This window comes from Orcinus orca, chromosome 4 (genome assembly GCF_937001465.1).
Source record: "Orcinus orca chromosome 4, mOrcOrc1.1, whole genome shotgun sequence".
Lineage (NCBI taxonomy): Eukaryota > Metazoa > Chordata > Mammalia > Artiodactyla > Delphinidae > Orcinus > Orcinus orca.
Window position 1 is genome coordinate 134236057 of NC_064562.1, and position 25076 is coordinate 134261132.

Consider the following 25076-nt stretch of genomic DNA (forward strand, 5'->3'; position numbering starts at 1 on the left):
TTATTAAAGTTCCAGCATATTCAACAATTTAAGATCTTGATAAAGTTGAAAGAAAGAAAAGGAAAGATATTGAACATAAAATTCTCAGTACGATGTCCTGTAAGAAAGAAAAACCAAAGAAAAGGAGGAAGAGATAATATAAGAAACTACATCTTTCAATAAAGCCTTGCCACCCAATGTTAATGAATACAATTCAATGATTCATTTAATTTTGGAAAAGTAGTCTTCAGTGGGAATATTACAGAAGACTTTCAGAGATTATACTTATGACAATTAACTGACCATCTATTAATACTATGAACCAGCAGCACTAAGTATTTTACAGACACGATTCAATTTATTCTCCACAAAGGACTTATGAGGTAAAGTGGATTCAGAGAGGTTAAGTAGTTTGCTCAAAACTGCACAGCTAGTAAGTGGCAGAGGTCAGGATTCGAATTCAAATTAGTTGTTTCTGAAGTGCTGCCCTTTCCATTACCCGAAGCAGACTCCCATGGCAGAGGAAGGTAGAGAAGGAGACACATTGGGACCTGCTTCTACTGAGCAGGACAACTCTCTAGGTGGGGAAAGTTGTACAATCTCACTATCACTCAGATTCCTCCAAACCCCAACTAAAGGATTTCACATAGCAGGAAATAGCTTACTGGTAGGATAACCTTTTAGAAAGGTTCTATCTGCAGGCAAATTTGAGAGGTAACGTCTGCAGTATACCTATAAATATGCCCAAAGTTGGAAAGCTTTAAATGGTTTTCTGTTTACAATCATAAACATATCAACCCAACAGCAAACGGTACCTATAAAAGTGCACCGTTGGCACACCTCCTACTCATCACCTGCCCTTTTAAAATCCAGATTCCAGCAAAGGCAATGACAATGGACATTAACATGTTTCAGTAGCAGTAGCAGTAGAAGCAGCAGCAGCAGCTTAAGAATTTATCTCAAAAGACAGAGTGACAGTTGGAACCAAACCAGTCTGAGCAATCAAATGAGAGAAATGGTGTCAGTTAAATAGGATGGCCTCTGTCAGTTGGATCCTTACCTGCACAGGCAACACATTCTTCTCTGCAACTTCTACCTCACCTGACCCCAAAACACACACACACACACACACACACACACACACACACACTCCTATTTTCCTAGGCATTTATCATTGGCTAGGTGGTCCTTCTAGAGCATTATTTCCCCAAATATGGTCTGTGCACTCCTGGGGATCCCCAAGATTCTTTCACGAGGTCTTCGTGGTCAAAACTACTTTCACAATAATATTATTATGCTATTTTCCTTTTTCACTGTGTTGATTTTGCACTAATGGTACACAAGTAACAGTGGGTAAAACTGCTGGGCCTTGGTGCAGATCAAGACAGTGGCATCTGATGGTACTAGTCATCACTGCATCTTCACAGACACACACTCATAACAGAAATACATGCTGGTTTCATAAACAGAATGTCCTTGATGAAGTAAAAATTATTAATTTTATTAAACCCTAACTCTTGAGTAAGATATTTTAATATTCTTAGTTATAAAATGGGAAATAAGTACTTGTAATGCATATTGATATATTAAAGTTGTCTCAAGGAAAAGCACTTGTGTGATTGAGTCATGAGCTCACCTAACAGCTTTTTCTCATGGAACACCATTTTTACTTGAAACAAAATGATTGACATATAAAATATGGTTATTCAGATTTGGTATCTGGTAAACATTTGGTTTTTGAAAATAAAAGAAGCCTGTCGTTTCAAAAGAAAGAAGGAACGAAGGAAGGGAGGGAGGGAGGGAAGAGTTTCTTACCAAACATAAGCATTAGAGCAGTCAAAGCAAAATTTAGAATTCTGGAAAATCTGTACATGCTACCATGTGCTTGAAGGCTTCCGAATACTTAAGACTTGCCTAATGAGATCGGTGATGACACTAACACATGCGGAGGATCCACGTAACTCAGTGAGCCACTATTTTCCAAGTGATCTGTGCATCATGTTACAGAATCACATATGGGTAAAAGATCATTCAAAGTGCGAGACACACCAATGGATTTTAATGCGACAGAATAAGAGAAGTTCACCGAGATGATTTTAAGTTCCACAACACAAGCCTTAAAAAAAAAACAACCACTTTTTGAGTTTTACTGTAGTAACAAATAATATCTAGAATTATTTACAAAGGCTATTAAGAACTCTCCTCTTCTAACTGCACACCTATGTGAGGCCAGATTTTCTTCAAATTCAGCAATCAAAAGAACATGTTGCAGCAGGATGAATGAAGAAACAGACATGAGAAACTGTCTCCTCTTGAACCAGACATTAAAGAGAGTTTCAGAAATGTAAAACAATGTCTCCCGTCTCACAATATTATTTCTGATTAGAAAAATGTAGCTACTTTCTATAAAAATATGTTGTTTATGTTAACATGTAATGGGTTTCTTATTGTTATTTTTAACAAATTAATAAATATTGTTAAATGTTCTCAGCTTTAATTTCTAATATAGTAAATAGCTATAGACACAACCCACACAAACGAAAGCTTCCCAGGGTCCTCAATTATTTTTGAGATGCTATGGAGTGTTGAGGCCAAAACGTGAGCACCAATGATCCAAAGGGCCCTGTTCCTCAGAGGCCGCATCAGCTGTCTGTCCTGACCCTTCCCACCCCACCTTCACTCAGGGTCCTCGCCACTTCACTGCGTGCTCCCTAACAGTATATAACTAAATGTTTCCTACAGAATAGGCTGTGACCCCATACCTGTGTTACCCTATAGCACAAACACAAATCACTAAACCTAGTGTGGGAAAGGGCTGAATTAAATCACGTGATTTAGAGACGGGCGCGAGTCGCGGCTAAAAGCGCGGACCCCAGAGACGGGCGGGAGACGCTAAGGCTGCTGCTGCCGCCACCAAGGGGCCTGTGTGCGAGCACAGGTCACTCTCCACACCCCTCTTCCGCGGAGCCTCTGCAGCCCGCCACTGCCAGGGTCCCGGGATCCAGGGACAACTTCCCCGGGAGAACGCACGGCGCGCCTCAGGCTGGTGCAACGTAATGCCGGCCTCTGCCGCCGCAGGCTCGCCCCGCACGCAGTGCCCCTCCCTCCTCCTGGCCTGAGTGTGCCAGAGCCCCCCAATCAGCGGCTCCTTTAACCCCGTCCTGTCTGAGCGAAGAACAGACGCCCTCCGGCGACCTACACGCAGAGGCGGGGCCAAATCCAAAGCTGAGCCCCTGGGAGCTGTGAGAACAAAGAAGAGAAAGGGAAATCTCTCCCAGCAGCCTCAGAAGCAGCGGATTAAAGCTCCACAGTCAACTTGATGTACCCTGCATCTGTGGAATGCCTCAATAGACAACGAGTCATCCCAAATTGAGGAGGTGGACTTCGAGAGCAAGATCTATGATTTTTTCCCCTTTTCCTCTTTTTGTGAATGTGTATGTGTATGCTTCTGTGTGAGATCTTGTATGTATAGCTTTGCTTCCACCATTTGTCCTAGGGTTCTATCCGTCCATGGTTTTTTTTAAAATTTTTTTTCTTAATAATTAATTTTGATTTTAATAATTTTATTATACTTTTCTTTCTTTCTTTCTTTCTTTCTTTCTTTCTTTCTTTCCTTCCTTCCTTCCTTTAGACAACGAATCATCCCAAATTGAGGAGGTGGTCTCTCAGAGCAAGATTTATGATTTTTTCCCCTTTACTTCTTTTTGTGACGGTGTATGTGTATGCTTCTGTGTAAGATTTTGTCTGTATAGCTTTGCTTCCAACATTTGTCCTAAGGTTCTATCTGTCCCTTTTTTTTTCTAAATAATTATTTTTTAATTCAATAACTTTATTATACTTTATTTTATTTTACTGTATCTTCTTTCTTTCTGTCATTTTTCCTTCCTTCCCTCCTTCCTTCCTTCCTCCCTCCCTCCTTTCTTTCCTTCTTGCCTTCTTTCCTTCTTTGCTTCTTTCTTTCTTCCTTCCTTCCTTCCCTCCTTTCTTTCTTTCTTCCTTCCTTCCCTCTGTTCTTTCCTTCTTTCTTTCTTTCTTTCTTTCTTTCTCTCTCTCTTTCTTTCTTCATACTTCTACTAATTCTCTCTACTTTTTCTCCCTTTCATGCTGAGCCGTGTGGATGAAAGGCTCTTGGTGCTCCAGCCAGGAGTCAGGGCTCTGCCTCTGAGGTGGGAGACCCAACTTCAGGACACTGGTCAACAAGAGACCTCCCAGCTCCACATAATATCAAACGGTGAAAATCTCCCAGAGACCTCCATCTTAACACCAGCACCCAGCTTCACTCAACGACCAGCAAGCTACAGTGCTGGACAACCTATGCCAAACAACTAGCAAAACAGGAACACAACCCCATCCATTAGCAGAGAGGCTGCCTAAAATCATAATAAGGCCACAGACACCCCAAAACACACCACCAGACGTGAACCTGCCCACTAGAGAGACAAGATCCAGCCTCATCCACCACAACACAGGCACTAATCCCCTCCACCACGAAGCCTACACAACCCACTGAACCAACCTTAGCCACTGGAGACAGACATCAAAAACAGCGGGAACTACGAACCTGCAGCCCGCAAAAAGGAGACCCCAAACACAGTAATATAAGCAAAATGAGAAGACAGAAAAACACACAGCAGATGAAGGAGCAAGATAAAAACCCACCAGACCTAACAAATGAAGAGGAAATAGGCAGTCTACCTGAAAAAGAATTCAGAATAATGATAGTAAGGATGATCCAAAATCTTGGAAATAGAATGGACAAAATGCAAGAAAGAGTTAACAAGGACCTAGAAGAAATAAAGATGAAACAAGCAACGATGAACAACACAATAAATGAAATTAAAAGTACTCTAGATGGGATCAATAGCAGAATAACTGAGGCAGAAGAACGGGTAAGTGACCTGGAAGATAAAATAGTGTAAATAACTACTGCAGAGCAGAATGAAGAAAAAAGGATGAAAAGAACTGAGGACAGTCTCAAAGACATCTGGGACAACATTAAACGCACCAACATTCGAATTATAGGGGTTCCAGAAGAAGAAGACAAAAAGAAAGGGACTGAGAAAATATTTGAAGAGATTATAGTTGAAAACTTCCCTAATATGGGAAAGGAAATAGTTAATCAAGTCCAGGAAGCACAGAGAGTCCCATACAGGATAAATCCAAGGAGAAATATGCCAAGACACATATTAATCAAACTGTCAAAAATTAAACACAAAGAAAGCATATTAAAAGCAGCAAGGGAAAAACAACAAATAACACACAAGGGAATCCCCACAAGGTTAACAGCTGATCTCTCAGCAGAAACCCTACAAGCCAGAAGGGAGTGGCAGGACATACTGAAAGTGATGAAGGAGAAAAACCTGCAACCAAGATTACTGTACCCAGCAAGGATCTCATTCAGATTTGATGGAGAAATTAAAACCTTTACAGACAAGCAAAAGCTGAGGGAGTTCAGCACCACCAAACCAGCTTTACAACAAATGCTAAAGGAACTTCTCTAGACAAGAAACACAAGAGAAGGAAAAGACCTATAATAACGAACCCAAAACAATTTAGAAAATGGGAATAGGAACATACATATCAATAATTACCTTAAATATAAATGGACTAAATGCTCCCACCAAAAGACACAGATTGGCTGAATGGATACAAAAACAAGACCCTTATATATGCTGCCTACAAGAGACCCACTTCAGACCTAGAGACACATACAGACTGAAAGTAAGGGGATGGAAAAAGATATTCCATGCAAATGGAAACCAAAAGAAAGCTGGAGTAGCAATTCTCATATCAGACAAAATAGACTTTAAAATAAAGACTATTAGAAGAGACAAAGAAGGACACCACATAATGATCAAGGGATCGATCCAAGAAGAAGATATAACAATTGTAAATATTTATGAACCCAACATAGGAGCACCTCAATACATAAGGCAAAAACCAACAGCCATAAAAGGGGAAATCAACAGTAACACATTCATAGCAGGGGACTTTAACACCCCACTTTCACCCATGGACAGATCATCCAAAATGAAAATAAATAAGGAAACACAAGCTTTAAATGATACATTAAAAAAGATGGACTTAATTGATATTTATAGGACACTCCATCCAAAAACAACAGAATACACATTTTTCTCAAGTGCTCATGGAACATTCTCCAGGATAGATCATATCTTGGGTCACAAATCAAGCCTTGGTAAATTTAAGAAAATTGAAATTGTATCAAGTATCTTTTCCGACCACAACGCCATGAGACTAGAGATCAATTACAGGAAAAGATCTGTAAAAAATACAAACACATGGAGGCTAAACAATACACTACTTAATAATGAAGTGATCACTGAAGAAATCAAAGAGGAAATAAAAAAAATACCTAGAAACAAATGACAATGGAGACACAACGACCCAAAACCTATGGGATGCAGCAAAAGCAGTTCTAAGGGGGAAGTTTATAGCAATACAAGCCCACTTTAAGAAGCAGGAAACATCTCGAATAAACAACCTAACCTTGCACCTCAAGCAATTAGAGAAAGAAGAACAAGAAAACCACAAAGCTAGCAGAAGGAAAGAAATCATAAAAATCAGATCAGAAATAAATGAAAAAGAAATGAAGGAAACAATAGCAAAGATCAATAAAACTAAAAGCTGGGTCTTTGAGAAGAAAAACAAAATAGATAAACCACTAGCCAGACTCATCAAGAAAAAAATGGAGAAGACTCAAATCAATAGAAAGAGAAATGAAAAAGGAGAAGTAACAACTGACACTGCAGAAATACAAAAGATCATGAGAGATTACTACAAGCAACTATATGCCAATAAAATGGACAACCTGGAAGAAATGGACAAATTCTTAGAAATGCACAACCTGCCAAGACTGAATCAGGAAGAAATAGAAAATATGAACAGACCAATCACAAGCACTGAAATTGAAACTGTGATTAAAAATCTTCCAAAGAACAAAAGCCCAGGACCAGATGGCTTCACAGGTGAATTCTATCGAACAGTTACAGAAGAGCTGACACTTATCCTTCTCAAACTCTTCCAAACTATAGCAGAGGGAGGAACACTCCCAAATTCCTTCTACGAGGCCACCATCACCTTGATACCAAAACCAGACAAGGATGTCACAAAGAAAGAAAACTACAGGCCAATATCACTGATGAACATAGATGCAAAAATCCTCAACAAAATACTAGCAAACAGAATCCAACAGCACATTAAAAGGATCACACACCATGATCAAGTGGGGTTTATTCCAGGAATGCAAGGATTCTTCAATATACGCAAATCTATCAATGTGATAAACCATATTAACAAATTGAAGGAGAAAAACCATATGATCATCTCAATAGATGCAGAGAAAGCTTTTGACAAAATTCAACACCCATTTATGATAAAAACCCTGCAGAAAGTAGGCATAGAGGGAACTTTCCTCAACATAATAAACGCCATATATGACAAGCCCACAGCAAACATCATCCTCAATGGTGAAAAACTGAAAGCATTTCCACGAAGATCAGGAACAAGACAAGGTTGCCCACTCTCACCACTCTTATTCAACATAGTTTTGGAAGTTTTAGGCACAGCAATCAGAGAAAAAAAGGAAATAAAAGGAATCCAAATCGGAAAAGAAGAAGTAAAGCTGTCACTGTCTGCAGATGACATGATATTATACATAGAGAATCCTAAAGATGCTACCAGAAAACTACTGGAGCTAATCAATGAATTTGGTAAAGTAGCAGGATACAAAATTAATGCACAGAAATCTCTGGCATTCCTATATACTAATGATGAAAAATCTGAAAGTGAAATCAAGAAAACACTCCCATTTACCACTGCAACAAAAAGAATAAAATATCTAGGAATAAACCTACCTAAGGAGACAAAAGACCTGTATGCAGAAAATTATAAGACACTGATGAAAGAAATTAAAGATGATACAAATAGATGGAGAGATATACCATGTTCTTGGATTGGAAGAATCAACATTGTGAAAATGACTCTACTACCCAAAGCAATGTACAGATTCAATGCAATCCCTATCAAACTACCACTGGCCTTTTTCACAGAACTAGAACAAAATTTTTCACATTTTGTATGGAACCACAAAAGACCCCAAACAGCCAAAGCAATCTTGAGAAAGAAAAATGGAGCTGGAGGAATCAGGCTCCCTGACTTCAGACTATACTACAAAGCTACAGTAATCAAGACAGTATGGTACTGGCACAAAAACAGAAAAATAGATCAATGGGACAGGATAGAAAGCCCAGAGATAAACCCACACACATATGGACACCTTATCTTTGATAAAGGTGGCAGGAATGTACAGTGGAGAAAGGACAGCCTCTTCAGTAAGTGGTGCTGGGAATACTGGACAGGTACATGTAAAAGTATGAGATTAGATCACTCCCTAACACCATACACAAAAATAAGCTCAAAATGGATTAAAGACCTAAATGTAAGGCCAGAAACTATCAAACTCTTAGAGGAAAACATAGGCAGAACACTGTATGACATAAATCACAGCAGGATCCTTTCTGACCCACCTCCTAGAGAAATGGAAATAAAAACAAAAATAAACAAATGGGACCTAATGAAACTTCAAAGCTTTTGAACAGCAAAGGAAACCATAAACAAGACCAAAAGACAACCCTCAGAATGGGAGAAAATATTTGCAAATGAAGCAACTGATAAAGGATTAATCTCCAAAATTTACAAGCAGCTCATGCAGCTCAATAACAAAAAAACAAACAACCCAATCCAAAAATGGGCAGGAAACCTAAATAGACATTTCTCCAAAGAAGATATACAGACTGCCAACAAACACATGAAAGAATGCTCAACATCATTAATCATTAGAGAAATGCAAATCAAAACTACAATGAGATATCATCTCACACCAGTCAGAATGGCCATCATCAAAAAATCTAGAAACAATAAATGCTGGAGAGGGTGTCGATAAAAGGGAACACTCTTGCACTGCTGGTGGGAATATGAACTGGTAAAGCCACTATGGAGAACAGTATGGAGGTTCCTTAAAAAACTACAAATGGAACTACCATATGACCCAGCAATCCCACTACTGGGCATATACCCTGAGAAAACCATAATTCAAAAAGAGTCATGTACCAAAATGTTCAATGCAGCTCTATTCACAATAGCCCGGAGATGGAAACAACCTAAGTGCCCATCATCGGATGAATGGATAAAGAAGATGTGGCACATATATACAATGGAATATTACTCAGCCATAAAAAGAAACGAAATTGAGCTATTTGTAATGAGGTGGATGGACCTAGAGTCTGTCATACAGAGTGAAGTAAGTCAGAAAGAAAAAGACAAATACCGTATGCTAACACATATATATGGAATCTAAGGAAAAAAATGTCATGAAGGACCTAGGGGTAAGACAGGAATAAAGACACAGACCTACTGGAGAACGGATTTGAGGATATGGGGAGGGGGAAGGGTGAGCTGTGACAGGGCGAGAGAGAGTGATGGACATATATACACTAACAAATGTAAGGTAGATAGCTAGTGGGAAGCAGCCGCATGGCACAGGGATATCGGCTCGGTACTTTGTGACCGCCTGGAGGGGTGTGATAGGGATGGTGGGAGGGAGGGAGACGCAAGAGGGAAGAGATATGGGAACATATGTATATGTATAACTGATTCACTTTGTTATAAAGCAGAAACTAACACACCATTGTAAAGCAATTATACCTCAATACAGATGTTAAAAAAAAGAAGAAAAATGGAACCAGACTGAACATTAAAATATTATAAAGCACAAAAAAAAAAATCACGTGATTTCATAAGAAAAAATAAAGAGAGAAAAAGTGAATGTATAGATCTCAAAATGCGAGCTTTATCATCATAGAAGCAAAAGAAGTACATAAACCCATTTGGTCACTGAGCCAGGTTCCAGCTTGGAAGGGAAAATGGATGCACGTGATTTGGAGGACAGGACAAAGCGAATAAAAGAGAAGCAGGGCTTCCTTGGTGGCGCAGTGCTTGAGAGTCCGCCTGCCGATGCAGGGGACACGGGCTTGTGCCCCGGTCCGGGAAGATCCCACATGCCACGGAGCGGTTAGGCCCGTGAGCCATGGCTGCTGAGCCTGCGCATCCGGAGCCTGTGCTCCGCAACGGGAGAGGCCACAACAGTGAGAGGCCCACGTACCGAAAAAAAAAAAAAAAAAAAAAAAAAAAAAGAGAGGCAAAAGCAGCATTAGTCCATGCAGGAAAAGAAATCCACGCCAGGACTGTTACGGAAGCCCAGATACTGCCAACCCGCCAGGTCTCCGCAGCCACCTCTGTTGCTTGACACCGACCACTTCAAATACAGCCCCAGCCATGCTGCCAGGCAACTGTCACCAAAAACATAGGCTTCACATCAAAATAACTCAAAGAAGAATTGTAAAATGTGAAAATGAAATCAGTCTGATTTTAAACAGAAAAATCCAGTTATAAGTAAATAATAATTGTAAATAAATAATTATACAACTATTTGTGTGGACATACATAAACACATAGGCCACCTTTATATATTTTTACTTTACTTATTTAAATGTATATGCTGGCTGACTGTGCCTTAGCACTGTTGTCTGAATTTAGGTGGCCAGTTTTCTTGATCAGAAACCAATAAACCAGAACCTGTACAACATTTAAATAACCAAATCATATAAAAAAGATTTGAATTTTTAAAAATATTCTTTAGATTACAGATACTATAGAACATAACATGACAACAAAAAAAACTACAAATATTTTTATCACAGAGAATTCTTGGAGCTCAAAAAATCTTATTATTATTGCAACTTTGTAGCAGATAATAATTAAAATTTTAGAAGACATTACTAGTTTAAGTTTATTCTTCTCCACTGCCCTTCCTCTACAAGTAAAATAAAATGTAGGCACATGGAATTCTCAAGGATGGAATTATTTTGAATCATCAAGTGTTCTATGATTGGATTCCTCTTTTCTATGCTGAAATACATGTTTTAATGCATTCTGAACAATAATCACTGCCTTTTGAAAACACACTATATCAACCATAATTCAATTACATGACAATGTCTCAGGGCATTACTCTAAACTTATTACTATGATACACAGAAATAATACACTTTCCCCATCTCCTAGTTGCCCTCCTTCCACATACAAATATACACACAAGCACACACATACAGACATAAAATCTGCGGAGCAAATTATAAGTTACATTTTCAGGGTGGCACAAAGACGTCTTCTAAGAACTACGGATCCAGAATGGAAGGCTGCTGATTTCACTCTCGCCTTTAACCATGTCTGCCACAATTCCGCATGGCCCCCAAAACACAGAAGAGAGTGGTACCCACTGACGTCAAAGACTACACTGTTAGGTTCCGGGGCTGGCCTGGGACTTCAGAGCTCTCTCTCCTCTCTCTTCATCATTTACTTGCCTCGTCTGTACAATCAGGACATGGTGCTAACAGTCTCTGGCACTATTTTAAGTCCACCTGTCCTCAGCATGATTCTCTGCTGCCCTTTTCTTTTTGCTTCTCTCTACTTTTCTTTTTGTTGTGTTCTGTTTCTGCTACACATATTGGACTGTGTCCTGAAAGCCTCACTTTCTGTAGATATTTCTACTCAAGAAGATCTCCTTTCCTTCTTTAGGGCGCCCATTATTCCACAGCCATCATGTATAATGCTTGATCTGTTCTTGGTTATATGTTTCATTTGAAAGCATTTAAGAGGCTATTCTAAGATGACAACTACTAAGTTGACCTACGCTTTTCAGCTTTAGCCAGAAAATTTCCAAAATAAGAAATTATGCTGCATGGCTGTCCTTTTTTTTTTCCACCTTTGTATAATAATCACAGTATTATTCTTTGACCTGCTTAAACTAACATTTCTTCATTCACAACACAGTTATTGTGCTAAACACGGAGCTAGGAGCTAGGGACACAATGATAAAGACAGTCAAATACTACGGCTCTTGAATAAAAAGCTTCAGCAATTTAATCCAGTTACACAGTTTACCAAACACAGTCCAGCTACTGAGAACCACTTAAGATTCACACACAATAATCTGGCTATCAAAATTAAGAGTATTCTTTCAAGTCTTTTCAAGAACTTCTCTACATGACAGATAAAACCCAAACAAAGTTCTTTGAAGAATATTTAGCTGTTCATTCACTAGGGCACAGCCCTCCCTCATGGGAGAAATTACACAGGAAGTTGTAAGAAATGAAGAAAATCCTTTAGGAAGCAATTCATGGCATAACAGATACTATGGTCACATCGCCCTTGCATCCAATAAAATCTTATAGCATTCAAGCCACATTCCAAGGACTTTTTACATTTTAAAAGGCCACATTTGATGCGAGTTACAGGAGGGATTTTTAAGAGGAGGCCCTTAGCCTTCTGTAAAACTGCTACACTCGATTCCATCTATTAGAATAGTATATAAAGTAAATCACAGTTATTTCACAACCAATCAGTTGCCACTTTAGATATTTAACTTAGTTTGGGAAAGTGTACTTATTCAAAATTTTTCTAGAGTAAGAAACCAAATGCTATAAAACTTTACAAGAGAGGAAACAGTCAAGATTAATTCTTAATCTTGGGAGTCATTTTGTAAAATTATAAACTCCTTCTCTTGGAAGAATTTGATTTCTCTATGTTGTTTTTATCTACATACCTGTGTGGCTACGGATATGAACTCTCAGTGTACCACTGCTGGCAAACTTCTGGCCACAATATGGGCAGATTTTCTCCTTTTCTCCTGTATGTGTCTAAACGGAAAGGAATAAAAAAGGTTGAGGACAAATATAAAGAATGAGGTTAAAATGATTAAGTGCCTCTGACAACAGTAAATCCTTTTTTTCCCAGGATTATGTTCCTTTAAAATGATTTAATATCACAATGAGATTTTAAACAATTTATCATGGTTATTCCCACTGGTTCAAAAAAACCTCTTAGAATCATGTGTTAGTGTTAATTTGAAAATAACTCTGCACTTTACATTTTAAGCCTTTATGGAGCCCCCATGTAAAGATGATTAAGTTATACAAAGCCAGTATATGTTAACAAAACCGCATAATCAAAATGGGGCTACAGCTGCCCTTGACTGCTGCCAAGAAACACTTCCTTAGAAGCACTTTTCACATTCTTTGTGTGTTTTTAGTGCTTGAGGACAGAATTAATCTCAATAAAGTAATCTGTTACTTGCATTATGTTTGTCAGACTGGATTGATTTTACTGCAAAGCAAAAAGGAATATAAATCTGATTTGATCTTTAAATTCAGCAGGTGTTAACTGAACAGTCAATTTGAAAGATCACTGCTGCCTTCAATACCTTTAACCTGGACATAAAACCACCACACAAGAAAAGGTGAATGAGTATCACCAAAGCCAGTTTCAATACAATGTTAAGAGAGTTCAAAGAAAAAAAGAGTGACCTCTCCCAAAAAAGGAGGCAGATGAGGTGTTTTAAACTTGTCTCACAATCTCATCAGGCGAGCAGTGTTTCTACCAACATCAAAATAGGTCATTCCAATAAATGAGGTGACAGAGCTACTTTTCAAGTCCCATTGGTTTTCAAACTTAGGAGAAGGGAAAAGGAGAAGGAAGCCATTACTTCAGATACCTGCACATTCTCTCAGACCCTTTTTAGAATTGTTAACTTCAATGATAACCTGAATATGAACAAAAGCATATAGTGGATCATCCGGGTTACCACCACCGTCACAAAACAGAACTTCCAGGGCCTGTGTCTGCCTTTGTTTTTACGCAAATTACTGGCAAATATTATTATTGGAATTGCCATGAGCTAATGTAGAAAGAACAGGAAAGGTTTTTTAAAAGGTGTTTTAAAAAGGTTTTTTAAAAATGATGTGTTCCCAGAAAGGAAAGACAGGCTAGCTGGGATAGAGAAAAAAGGGTGGGGTAATTATGTCAGAACCTGACAACCTCGAGGAAACACTAACTTAGCAAAACATTCTCATCTTCCATATTAAATCAATTGTTAACTTTAATATAATTGGTTTATAACCTTATTGGTTGATATTTAATTTATAAATTTTCATATTTGAATTATAATCTATATTTGGATACACACTATCATATTTGTAATTTTTAAGAGTTATAAATGAAATATCTTAGTCAACTTCAGTGTCCTCTAGATGTTTTTCCCTTGAAAAAGATTTATATTACATTCAAGTTTGAGGAATACAGTCTAGTCAACAGCCCCACTAGCCAATGATACTGTCTACAACAAACATCTCCTTGATTCTTCAATTGGCAGCACTTAACTTTCCATTTTCATTACAAGTTCTTATACAAAACAGTTATACATTCTTTACACCTCAGTAAGAGCTGTTACTCCCATGGTCCACATTATGGTTCAATTTAAAGGAAATGGTATAACATTTTAACATATAACAGATCTGTGTTCTTCTCACTCCCTGACAGAAGGGACAAAATATGGCAATTCTTTCCTGATTAATGTAACGTTGTTTGGGAATGGTATACATCTATTACTACAACATGGGATTATTCCAAACAGGAAGCTACCAAGTTCTTTGAGGTACGTTTATAAAATCCACAGGATTTCTTTTGCTGCTACATAAGTATTTCATTGTTCACCTACTTATATTCAGTTACTTATAGTACTTCAGTAATGTAAGTTTCAAACTAAAGGATACTACGGCAATATTAATTAAAATAATTAAAGTGTTCTTTTTGGCTTAATTCAAAAATATATATTATTATTAGGTACAGAAATTTGACTGGTTGGTATTATAAGATATTGAAAGTATAACACTACAAAATCTTAAATATGGTTAGAAAGCATGGAAACATCACTATGAGAACAATATTGGATAAATGTATGAGACAAAAATGAACAATGCACCACAAAATATATTCTATGATAATCTGTTATTGCAGACAAACAACTATATCTTTCTGGAAAATTCACTATACTTTCCCTCATTGATTAAAACATAATAAAATCTATTAAATTCATGAAAAAGTAATCCAATCAAAGAAAGTTGAAAGATTATTCTATTCAGAGCTTTGAAAAGAGAAGACAGTATCATTATTAATCAGCATTAAAGATACAAGAAAAGAAAGTTACTCAGTCCAGTCCTTTTGAAACAGCTGTATTAAAGACAGGTACCAAAATAAAAGTCATAATGACACAGAATCCACTTCACATTCACTAGGCAGGACACGCTGAGCAGCAGAGACTACCACACTTCAACAGTCATTTCTGAAGTCAACATTAAAACTTTCAACTGCATTAGTTATAATATGAATTTTGCTATTTAAAAAATATACTTAGAATGTATTTAATCAACAAGTAAAAATAACCTGTTGATTCGCTGGAGGTAATTAGCATAACACAAATAAGATAATCTCCAAATCACCATCAGTATGAACATCATTTTATTCAAGTTGAGCAAATACTTATCAAGTCCCTGTTCTGTACCAGGAATTTCCCTGGGTCCTAGGGATGCAAGATAAAGAAGGACCACTCTAATCCTAGAAGAAGTCAGTCTAATAACTTGTCAATAGACAGCTGAGCTAGCTTTGAAAAATAAAACTATTAAAGCTCTACTCAGTATCTTTAAAAAAAGGAACCTATGTTAATCCAAAAATGTATAAAGTCGAAAAGCTCCCGTTCATCGAGTACACTGTAAGACCCACCTATCAGCATCGTTTAGGACTGTGTAGCATCCATACCTGAATCTAGGTTTGCTTTCATATGACAAATATATTCTCTTCTGATAAAATGAAGAAAACAGACATTTGCTAAAGAGCTGCTATCACTCATGGGTTTCGTATTTGTCATTTTGAGTAAATATGTTGATAAATTCATATAAAATTGATTATCACATGATAATTAACATACACGCCTGTATGGTTAAAATACGTAATCCATTCAAACTCACGGAAGGCTTCTACTTACTTTCTTATGACTTCTAAGCACTGAAGGTGTAACAAATGCCTTATTACACAGCTCACATCTGTACTTCTTGTGTCTTTCATGAACCACCTGGACATGAACATTTAAGGTGTCCTTCCTTTTAAAGGTAGCATCACAGTGATGACACTTGAAAGTCCTCTCACCTTAGAAATGAAAAAGCCAGATAAGAGAAACACAGACACAACAGCAGGGTGCTGTTAACTCCCCCTCACATGTACTAGATTTACGGCTGTTTTCTCCAAAAACCCAGCTTTACAGCTCTAACAATTTATCATAACCATAAAAGGTCACTTTTCCAACAACTGTTCAGTTCCATATTTGCTCATTCCCTGTGTGAATCATGTGGGGGGGAGGGAGAGTCCTTTAACCTTCGTAGATTCTCAGTGCCTTTAACTGGAAAATGTGGGGACTGAATTTGCTAATTTTCTGAAGGTCCTATGAATTTTCTTAAAAGTATGTATTTCTAAGGCAGGGGCTTGAGTTTGACAAAAGGTCTCTGTTCTGCAGAGTGAGTTGCCTTTGGGGCCCCTCCTGAACTCCCCTCACCCCACCATTCTCCCTCTGGCCTTCAGGGGCAGAGGCAGAACTGGCTCCCAGGCAGTAAACTGGAGGGAAGCCCCTGAAGGCGGCCGTCAGAGCAGATCCTTCACCCCGGGACAGGAGAGGGCTACAACTCCACTATCTCAGGAACTTGGCCTGGAGGCCCCCTAATGCAGTCCTTGGTCTGCTGTGAAATGGCTAGGGAAGGGCTTCAACTTCCAGGCTCTCAGACTGTTTGGGGGCTGCCTCTCAAAGAGGCAGCTGGATTGGGGCAGGGGGACCCAGAGTGGCAACTGCCCTTTTCTACCCTAGAGCCCCTCAAAGGGCCCCCCAGCTCTAGGGCTGGGGTCTAGGGCTGTACCCTAGAGTCCAGCGGGGGGCCTCCACCACCTGGCCCCTGGCAGTGCCCTCAGGCCCCTTTTCTTTCCTGGGCAGGGGACCCGTGGTGGGACACAGCGTCTTCCGAATGCGTCCCGGAGAGGGTACCTGGGAGGGTTTTCACCTTCCCATCAAATAGCCTCGGCTTGCAGGAAAGCAACTCCAGAAGCTATGTTTAGGGAGTTTATGGGACTTTTTAAACTTTCATACCATGCTATGTCTAAAGTCCATTTTAAATACATTTTAAGTGATCAATGTACACAATTAGAAGATAGTGAATCTCCCAGAAAGATATAAAACATATGTAGCGTGTATAAAGACAGACTAGTATTTGCATATATTTTCCCTTTTTACAGAACAATTATAATAGCACAGATTCAAAAAGTATATTCACTATGAGATAAAATATGCAGGTAACTGTCTACATCTAAAGAAGAGATTACCTCAATTTCAACCAAGCTCTTCTACCTGCCCTCCATCTAACTAACATAAATTTAGAAATGTGAAGATCCTATTATTTCGTCACACCAAATTTAAGGAAGGAATGACAAGAAGAACGAAAATAAAAAGGAAAAGGCAAATTACCCTCCCTTTGTCTTTTCAAACAGAAGTATGGCTCTTTAAATTCTCTTAAAGTCTCTAAGGAAGTTGTTGAGTTGCTGAAATTCGATACTTGAAACCAAGTCACACCAAACCATGCATGAACCGTATAGATTCTGAGAGCTGTGTTTATAGGCTGCCTTTGTGCTTTTTTGTTGCAGGGTGTTATTGTTGTCACCTAGTTTGTCTTCATATATCTTTCTAGATTTATTTAAAATTTTATTGATATTTGTATAAAATGTATAACCAATGAGAGTAAAAGGACAAGTGACATAAAATTGTAAATGTTAATAATACCAAATCTATTCAGGCACTGGAAAAAAATACTCCACGATTGCTCCTATCAAAGTATTTCCATTAAATTATTAAGTGAATCAAAGTATTGGTTCCTGTACAAAAATCTTATTCAAGCTATACCAAGGAAGTCCATACCTTTCCTTTCATATTTTAATTCCAGATTTTTTTGTTTTAAGTTTATCAGAACTTTAAAATTCTGATACGAGATTTTATCAGATTTCTTTACCTTAAATTTATCAGGATTTTTCCCTATCTTAAAAGCAAGAAGCTAGCTAGTAACCTGCCTTTTGGTTTTCAGTGTATTAGGAAATAACAATAATTTCCAAAATAATTATGACATCTTACTTTTCATATTTGGAGACACAGTGCTGATGTAAGTTTCTAAAACAATCCTCATGTTTTGAAGTTAAATGGGTTTTAACTTTCCTATTGTATAAGACAAGATCTAGTCTTTTGTCCTCTCTATTTTAGCCATTTTCTTTATCAAATGACAGTGAAATGGGATGGAAATTCCTGCTGTTACATGACATATTTTATTTCTTAAATGCATAGCTCTTCTTTATAAGGAAAATGGAAAATGGTGCTAACAGCTTCTCCAGAGCTGTAAGGTGAATACAGAATGACATGAGATCTCAGCACTGTCTTTCCTATAGGAAAAGACGCATTTCATCACAATCATTACCACTCAATAAATATAAGAACTTTAGTATCTTTATTATTTTGCATTTTAGATACTTTGACTTGACCAGAGAAAATTTCTTCCAAGATCTGTACAATCAAATGTCAAGACTGTTTTGCTTTTCTCAGATATATTAAAAATTTAATAAGCATTAGAAACTACATGTTAGAGGATGTTCTACTGATTAAACAAGTCAAATTAAAAGGAAGTTATTACTTATGTTATACCATTTTTATTTAACTTTAGATACAGTAAAGTAGTAAATCTCTGGTTGCTTCAACATCTGAACACAGAACCCACTTTAAAACTCTGTTTAGCAATAACAATGTCTTCTCTGAATAAAGTGACATGGCTAAAAACTGTGGTATTCTAAAATCAGCTCTCAGTGTAACTGCTAGACAGACTTCACGGTACGTAGGTGAATAACTTAATTCCCCCCTACCCCCACCAAAAATTCCCTTGCCAAAAGAAGTAAGAAGTCAGAGGCAGTGGAGTAGGCAGGAAAAACACAGGACTAACAGGTTTGGATGCTACCCCCAGTGCTGTGCAACCCTTCTCTGAGTCTCAATTTTCTCAATTCCCCTCCAATGAAGAGGTTAAATTAGATGTTTACTCTGATCCTTTCCAATTTTAAAAGCCTGTGAGCTAATAAAATCATGCCAGATATCTGCATGTTTTAAAGAGTGAGGCATGTTTCCTTAATCATTACATTTAAAAGGGAACAAAAACGTCTGTTTCAGAACAAATTTCAAAGACACTTTACTGAACATGTTTTTATACACAGCTTTTAATAGTGGGAAAAATGATATAAAATAAAATGTCTCATAAAATGATTAATCTTACTGTGGGAAAATAAATCAAGGATAAAGGATGAAAAGGGGAAAGGCAGTTATCGGTCCTTTTTAAGTTTAAAAGCACATTACATAACTACTTATAGGTCCGCTTCTGTGATGCCTACATTCTCAAAGGTTATAAGAACAAAATATGATATAATTCCTTTGGTCCTCAACTGCCTGGATTGTGACTTACTGTTATGTATAAGCAGGTGTCTCTGCAAAGAAAATGGGGTCCGGAACAAAGCTTTACATTCCTCACATTGGAAAGGCCTCTCTTCAGAGTGGGTCTGCAGATGAAAGAAACAGTGAGTCAGGACTCTCTAGAATCAACTAGTCATTACAATAATTGGAGCCTGGATTCATGATGGCGACCAGGAAAGACAGGAAGGTGGACAATATCCTGTTCCTTCTGGTGACATTCTTCCCCCGTAAAATTGGGAACACAAATAGGCTGTGTTCATGGGGAAAAAAATGACTGTATTTTTAACTTCTCAAATTAATTAACTATAAACTTGATAAACAATAAAGGAAACTGCTCCTATAATCTCAAATGCTAATCTCAATACACACTGGGATTTCTCAGAATCTAGTTTGCAGAGTGAAATGATACGCAATTTCTCTAAAGACTAAACCTCCTTTATCAATGGACAAACTTTATGCTGGTACAACATTTTCAACACAGGCAAAGGAAACTGTATAAGGGAGACTGTTTCCACCCTTTTCCTTCAACTTCACTGACTAACTTCAAATAATTTTCAGTCCTAGGTGCTGCTTTTCCCCTAAATTAAACTAGAACATTTACTCATGTTATAATTAACACCAGGTATCATTAATTAAATATTTATTTTGGATCAAATGCTATGCTAAACACTTCACATGAATTATTTCACTTAATTCTAATAGCAATTTGATAAATAAAATACCATTAGTGTCTCCATTTTATAGATGAGAAAACTAAGGCTCAAAAAGTTTCAGTAACTTGCCCAATGTCAAGCGGCATAGATGTAGGAAGCACTATTAATCCGTGACAGACAAAAATATATGTGTAAACAAGAAACAACAGAAATCCACCTGCTAGATCTAAAAATCAAAAACAAAAAACAACAGTAAAAACAGCTTACTCACTTCACCTGTTTTCCATTACACATCAGTATTAACGCATTGGGCACAACTCAGTAAATAAAATTCTATTCTACCAAGGATGGCGAGATAACAATGCTCATAAATGCTAACATGTAAAAAACTGAACTATGTTCTCTTATTAAAATAAAGCAAATCATATAATTGATGGTTATGTTATGATAACTGTGGTATAAAAATAAAAGGAATTATTTAAAGAAAAGTCACTTTATTCACAGCATACAGATTTATACATTTTCTTTGTCTAATGGACACTATAATATTAAAGATATAAATATTACCTATTAACATAATGTTAGTGAGAAAGGGATTATCATGACTGTTTTCAACTGTGAAAAATATAGAAAAAGGATGGGAGGAACAAATATTTAAAACTCAGGATAAACTACAGATATTCAAATGTGTTATTTAGAGATATTAAAATGATAGGTGGGAATAAACATATCAATAAAATAGAACAAAGAGTAGGTTTCTTTCATTACCAAAGATATATGAACATTTAGTATAGGAAAATATGGCATTTCAAATTGGTATAAGAACAGTGGACTGTTTAGTAAATGGTTGTGAGGCAACTGTATCGATATTCAGGAAAAATTAAGTTGTGTCTATTCCCCACCCATTACAAGAGATAAATCCCATTTCAATTCAGCTATATTTTTTTTAATGTGAAGAATAAGACACTAAATATACAAGAAAATATGAGTAAATATTTAAATAATTTTTGAGTAGGAAAAGGCTTTCTAGGCATGGCAGAAAACCGGGTACTCAGATGAGAGAATTAAATTTAAAACTGCAAGGCAAAAATATTCGGTGACACAGAAAATATTTGCAACATACACCAAAAGTTTAAAATTACTAATATAAAGAGTTATAGCAAATTAATAATATAAAAATTCCCCCAAAAGGGCAAAAGGACTCTCCTCCAAATAGCACTCTTAAAATTTCATTGATTATTTATTTTGCGCCAAGTCTATGATATGCACTTCATGCCGCTACATGCCAGTCCTATTTTATATTCTGGGGATATAGTTGTGGGGAAAAAAAGGCAAATGTCTCTGCTATTGTGGAGCTCTTACTCTAGCAGAGAGAGAGGAACAATCAACAAATGATAAAATATCAGATACATGCTACAGAGAAAAATAAAGCAGGGAAAGAGGACAGCAAATGTTTCAGAGAACGGGGTAGCAATTTTATTTTTTATTTATTTATTTTTTGCTGTACGCGGGCCTCTCACTGCTGTGGCCTCTCCCGTTGCGGAGCACAGACTCTGGACGCGCAGGCTCAGCGGCCATGGCTCACGGGCCCAGCCGCTCCGCGGCATGTGGGATCCTCCCAGACCAGGGCACGAACCCGTGTCCCCTGCACTGGCAGGCGGACTCTCAACCACTGTGCCACCAGGGAAGCCCGGGTAGCAATTTTAAACAGGTGGTCAAGGAAATTCTGGCTGAGAAGGTGACAGTTGAGAGAAGATCTGATTGCACTGGGGCAACAAGGGCAGGTTTCCCTCTGGGTGATCTAGGCAGGAAACTCCACGGAGGCCAGTGTGATAGGAACTAAGTGGAAGAGTGGCACAGAAATGGGAGAAGGTGGAGAAATGGGAGAAGCAAATCATGTAGGGCTTGGTTAGCCACTGCAGGAATTTTGTCTTTTACTGAGAGAAATATAAAATCTCCCTAATGGGTTTTAAGCAGATAAGAGGCATGATTCACTTGGCATTTAACAGGACGCTAAGGTGGCTGTGTTGAGAACAGGATATAGGGAGACAAGGGAAAGCAGAGAAACTGAGAAGTAATAGCAATAAACCAAGCAAGAGATGATTAAGACCTATACCAGGGTGGGAGCCACTAATGTGAAGGAAAGTCAGAGGCTTCTGGATCTATTATGAAAGTGAACAGGTTTTGCAGAGAGACCTGGATATGAAGCATAAGACACAGAAAGAAGGAAGCAAGCATGCCTCCAAAATTGTGACCTGAGTAACGGTAGGATGGATTAGCCATTAACTAGTATATGAAAGAGCAAGCAAGAAACAAGTCTGGGTAAAAGATAAGGGCTTCAATTTTGGGCAAGTTCAGATGACTATTAAGAGATGTCAACAGGCAGTTGAATATTTCAAGTCTGGATTACTGGCTCTAAAACTTGGGGATGTCAGATTACGTACAGTATTAATACTTCCAGCCATGAATGCAATTAAAGAATGAAAAATTTAAAACAAAATACTATCTATGGTCTATCAGACTGGCAGAAGTGAAGAAAACAGATATCATTCTGTGTTGTCTGAAGGGTAAGAACATGCAAGCTCACATCTGGTAATTGGGAATGTAAATTTTCTGAGGGCCATGTGGCTCTATATACCAAAATGATAACTGTGCATAGACCTCTTGACTAACCAATTCCTTTTATAGAAATATATCGGACAAATTTTTGCACTTTTTTTTTTTGGTAGCGCTGCACGGCATGTGGGATCTTAGTTCCCCGACCAGGGACTGAACCATGCCCTTGGCAGTGAGAGCATGGAGTCCTAACCACTGGACTGCCAGGGAATTCCCTTGCACAATTTTTTTTAAAAAGTAAAGAATTTTTTTTTTAATTCCCATTGACAGTTATAAACCTAGTTAACTAAATTCTAGCGACTATTAAATATATTTTTTCTTTGATATGGAAAAGTCTCCATAACATATTTTGAGTGTCAAAAGCCGAATGCAAAGCGCTATACAGTAGAATACCATTTATGGCACATTCATACTCACACAGAACAGGGTCTAGGAAGATGTTCTACAAAACACTGAGAAGGGTTTTCACAGTAAAGTGGACAGTGGTATTTGACAGAGTTTTTGCTTTGTTCTCTAGAACTTTCTTTGATGTTTTAATTTCCTACAATTAGTAGATAATATTATAAAAAGAAAGAAACTCTTTCATTTTTAGAGCATCCAAATTGGAACACAGGGTTGCTTTAATCTTCCAAATATATATTCCACCCTAACCCATTCTTTCTCTTTTTCCAAATCTAGGACAAAACAACTTGTGGATATGATTTAGTGGCTTGATGATTAAAGAACTTGGGACAGCATAATGCCTTAGACCTATGTTAACCAAACCAAAGCCACAACTTCTAGATACTGACCTGAAGTCAGTAGCACGTTTCAAGCAGTAAGCTGTTAGTTAGTACATAGCCAGGTGAATAAATACTTTGTCAAAAAGGTTCCAATGCCCAACACCACGGAGGTGTGATGGCATGACCTGTGAAAGTCTCAGCATTCAATCTCATTTAAGTAAGGTGGTAGTGAAATACCTGCAAGTTGTGGATAGAGGACTTCTGTCTCCAAGATATATTTTACAAATACCAAATAAAATTAACCCTCTTAAAGGGTTTCTTATCCTTCCATTTTTCATCTCTACAGGGTTCCAAACTTTCCACTGACTTATTCATCACATTATCCTTGAGCTCCAGAACACCCTCCTTTTAAATGCCAGGCGCTGAGACACCAATATCTGCTGATGTAACAAATGGGCTAGTCCACGAACTGGCACTATGAAATATATCATTTTATGCACCATGTCTGATTATTGTTGCAGATGTAGAAAATACGTAAGAAAATGTGTTGCACTACCTGTAACACCTAGGAAAATGTCTCAAGAATGCTTCAGAAAGTTTACAACATAATTTTTATACAATAGTTAACAAATTATCACATTTCTAGCCAACCAAACCAAATACTAATTTCATGAGAGCAGATTAGCATTTTCCTCAGGCCCATTCACAATTAAAAATAACTTTGACTATCAGTAATATATACAGCTCCACAGTTAGCAATATTACTTGAAATGACATTTCTTCTTTCAGTCATGTGCAAAACAAGAAAACTATGACAAATTCAGGGGAAATAAGTAGAGATAAAATAAAACTGGAAAAATTATTCCAGAGATACATGTGTTAGAACTATTCTTAAAAAAAAAAAATCTCATTATTGAAGTCTGTATAAAAGTATATTGCTATCCCACAGGGTCACATAATAAACCTAAGGTTTTATAAAATGTGTGTCATCTGGCTGTTTACAAGGTCTGTGGATTAAATTTTTACTGTCAGACTTACAACTGGCTTCCTTAAAAGGACTCACAAAAATGAATAGAAACTGGAGAAATACCGAAGAAATCAGTTTCTTTAAGCTCAGTACAGAAAAAGGTAGCTCATGCTACACAGAGAAGTGAAGATGGAGTACAGCCTTGAGTAGCCAGTCCAACCTTTCCATTGCTTGAAAGCCACAACTCATTAGTACAAAACCATAATCTCAAGGGGCCAACTACTGAAGTCCCCACAGCCCTAAGGACACTCCTCCTCCATATCTGTGGGAGACTGGTTTCAGGACCTCAGAGGCTACCAAAATCCAAGGATGCTCTCAGCTAGTGGGAACATACTACAAAGCACACGAGGCTCAGTTCAGTGCTCTGTAACGACCGAGATGAGTGGGATAGGAGGGGGTGGGAGGGAGGTCCAAGAGGGAGGGGATATAGGTATACATATAGCTGATTTACTTCATTATACAACAGAAAATAATACACCATTGTAAAGCAATTATACTCCAAAAACAAAAAAATGGCATAGTATTTGCATATAACCTATGCACATCCTCTCGTATATTTTAAATCACCTCTA

At 37.7% G+C, this 25076-nt stretch overlaps 1 protein-coding gene across 2 annotated transcripts in view; it reads right to left on the reverse strand.

Moving 5' to 3' along the window:
- PRDM5 (PR/SET domain 5) overlaps window positions 1-25076 on the reverse strand; it is a 206545-nt gene that overhangs the window by 66540 nt on the left and 114929 nt on the right. For both annotated transcript variants that reach the window (XM_004265091.3, XM_004265090.4), the window contains 3 exons: window positions 19479-19572; window positions 15938-16098; window positions 12665-12758 (listed from right to left, as the gene is read on the reverse strand). In XM_004265091.3, coding sequence (XP_004265139.1) covers window positions 12665-12758; window positions 15938-16098; window positions 19479-19572 — 349 coding nt within the window. The remainder of the gene's footprint in view (window positions 1-12664; window positions 12759-15937; window positions 16099-19478; window positions 19573-25076) is intronic.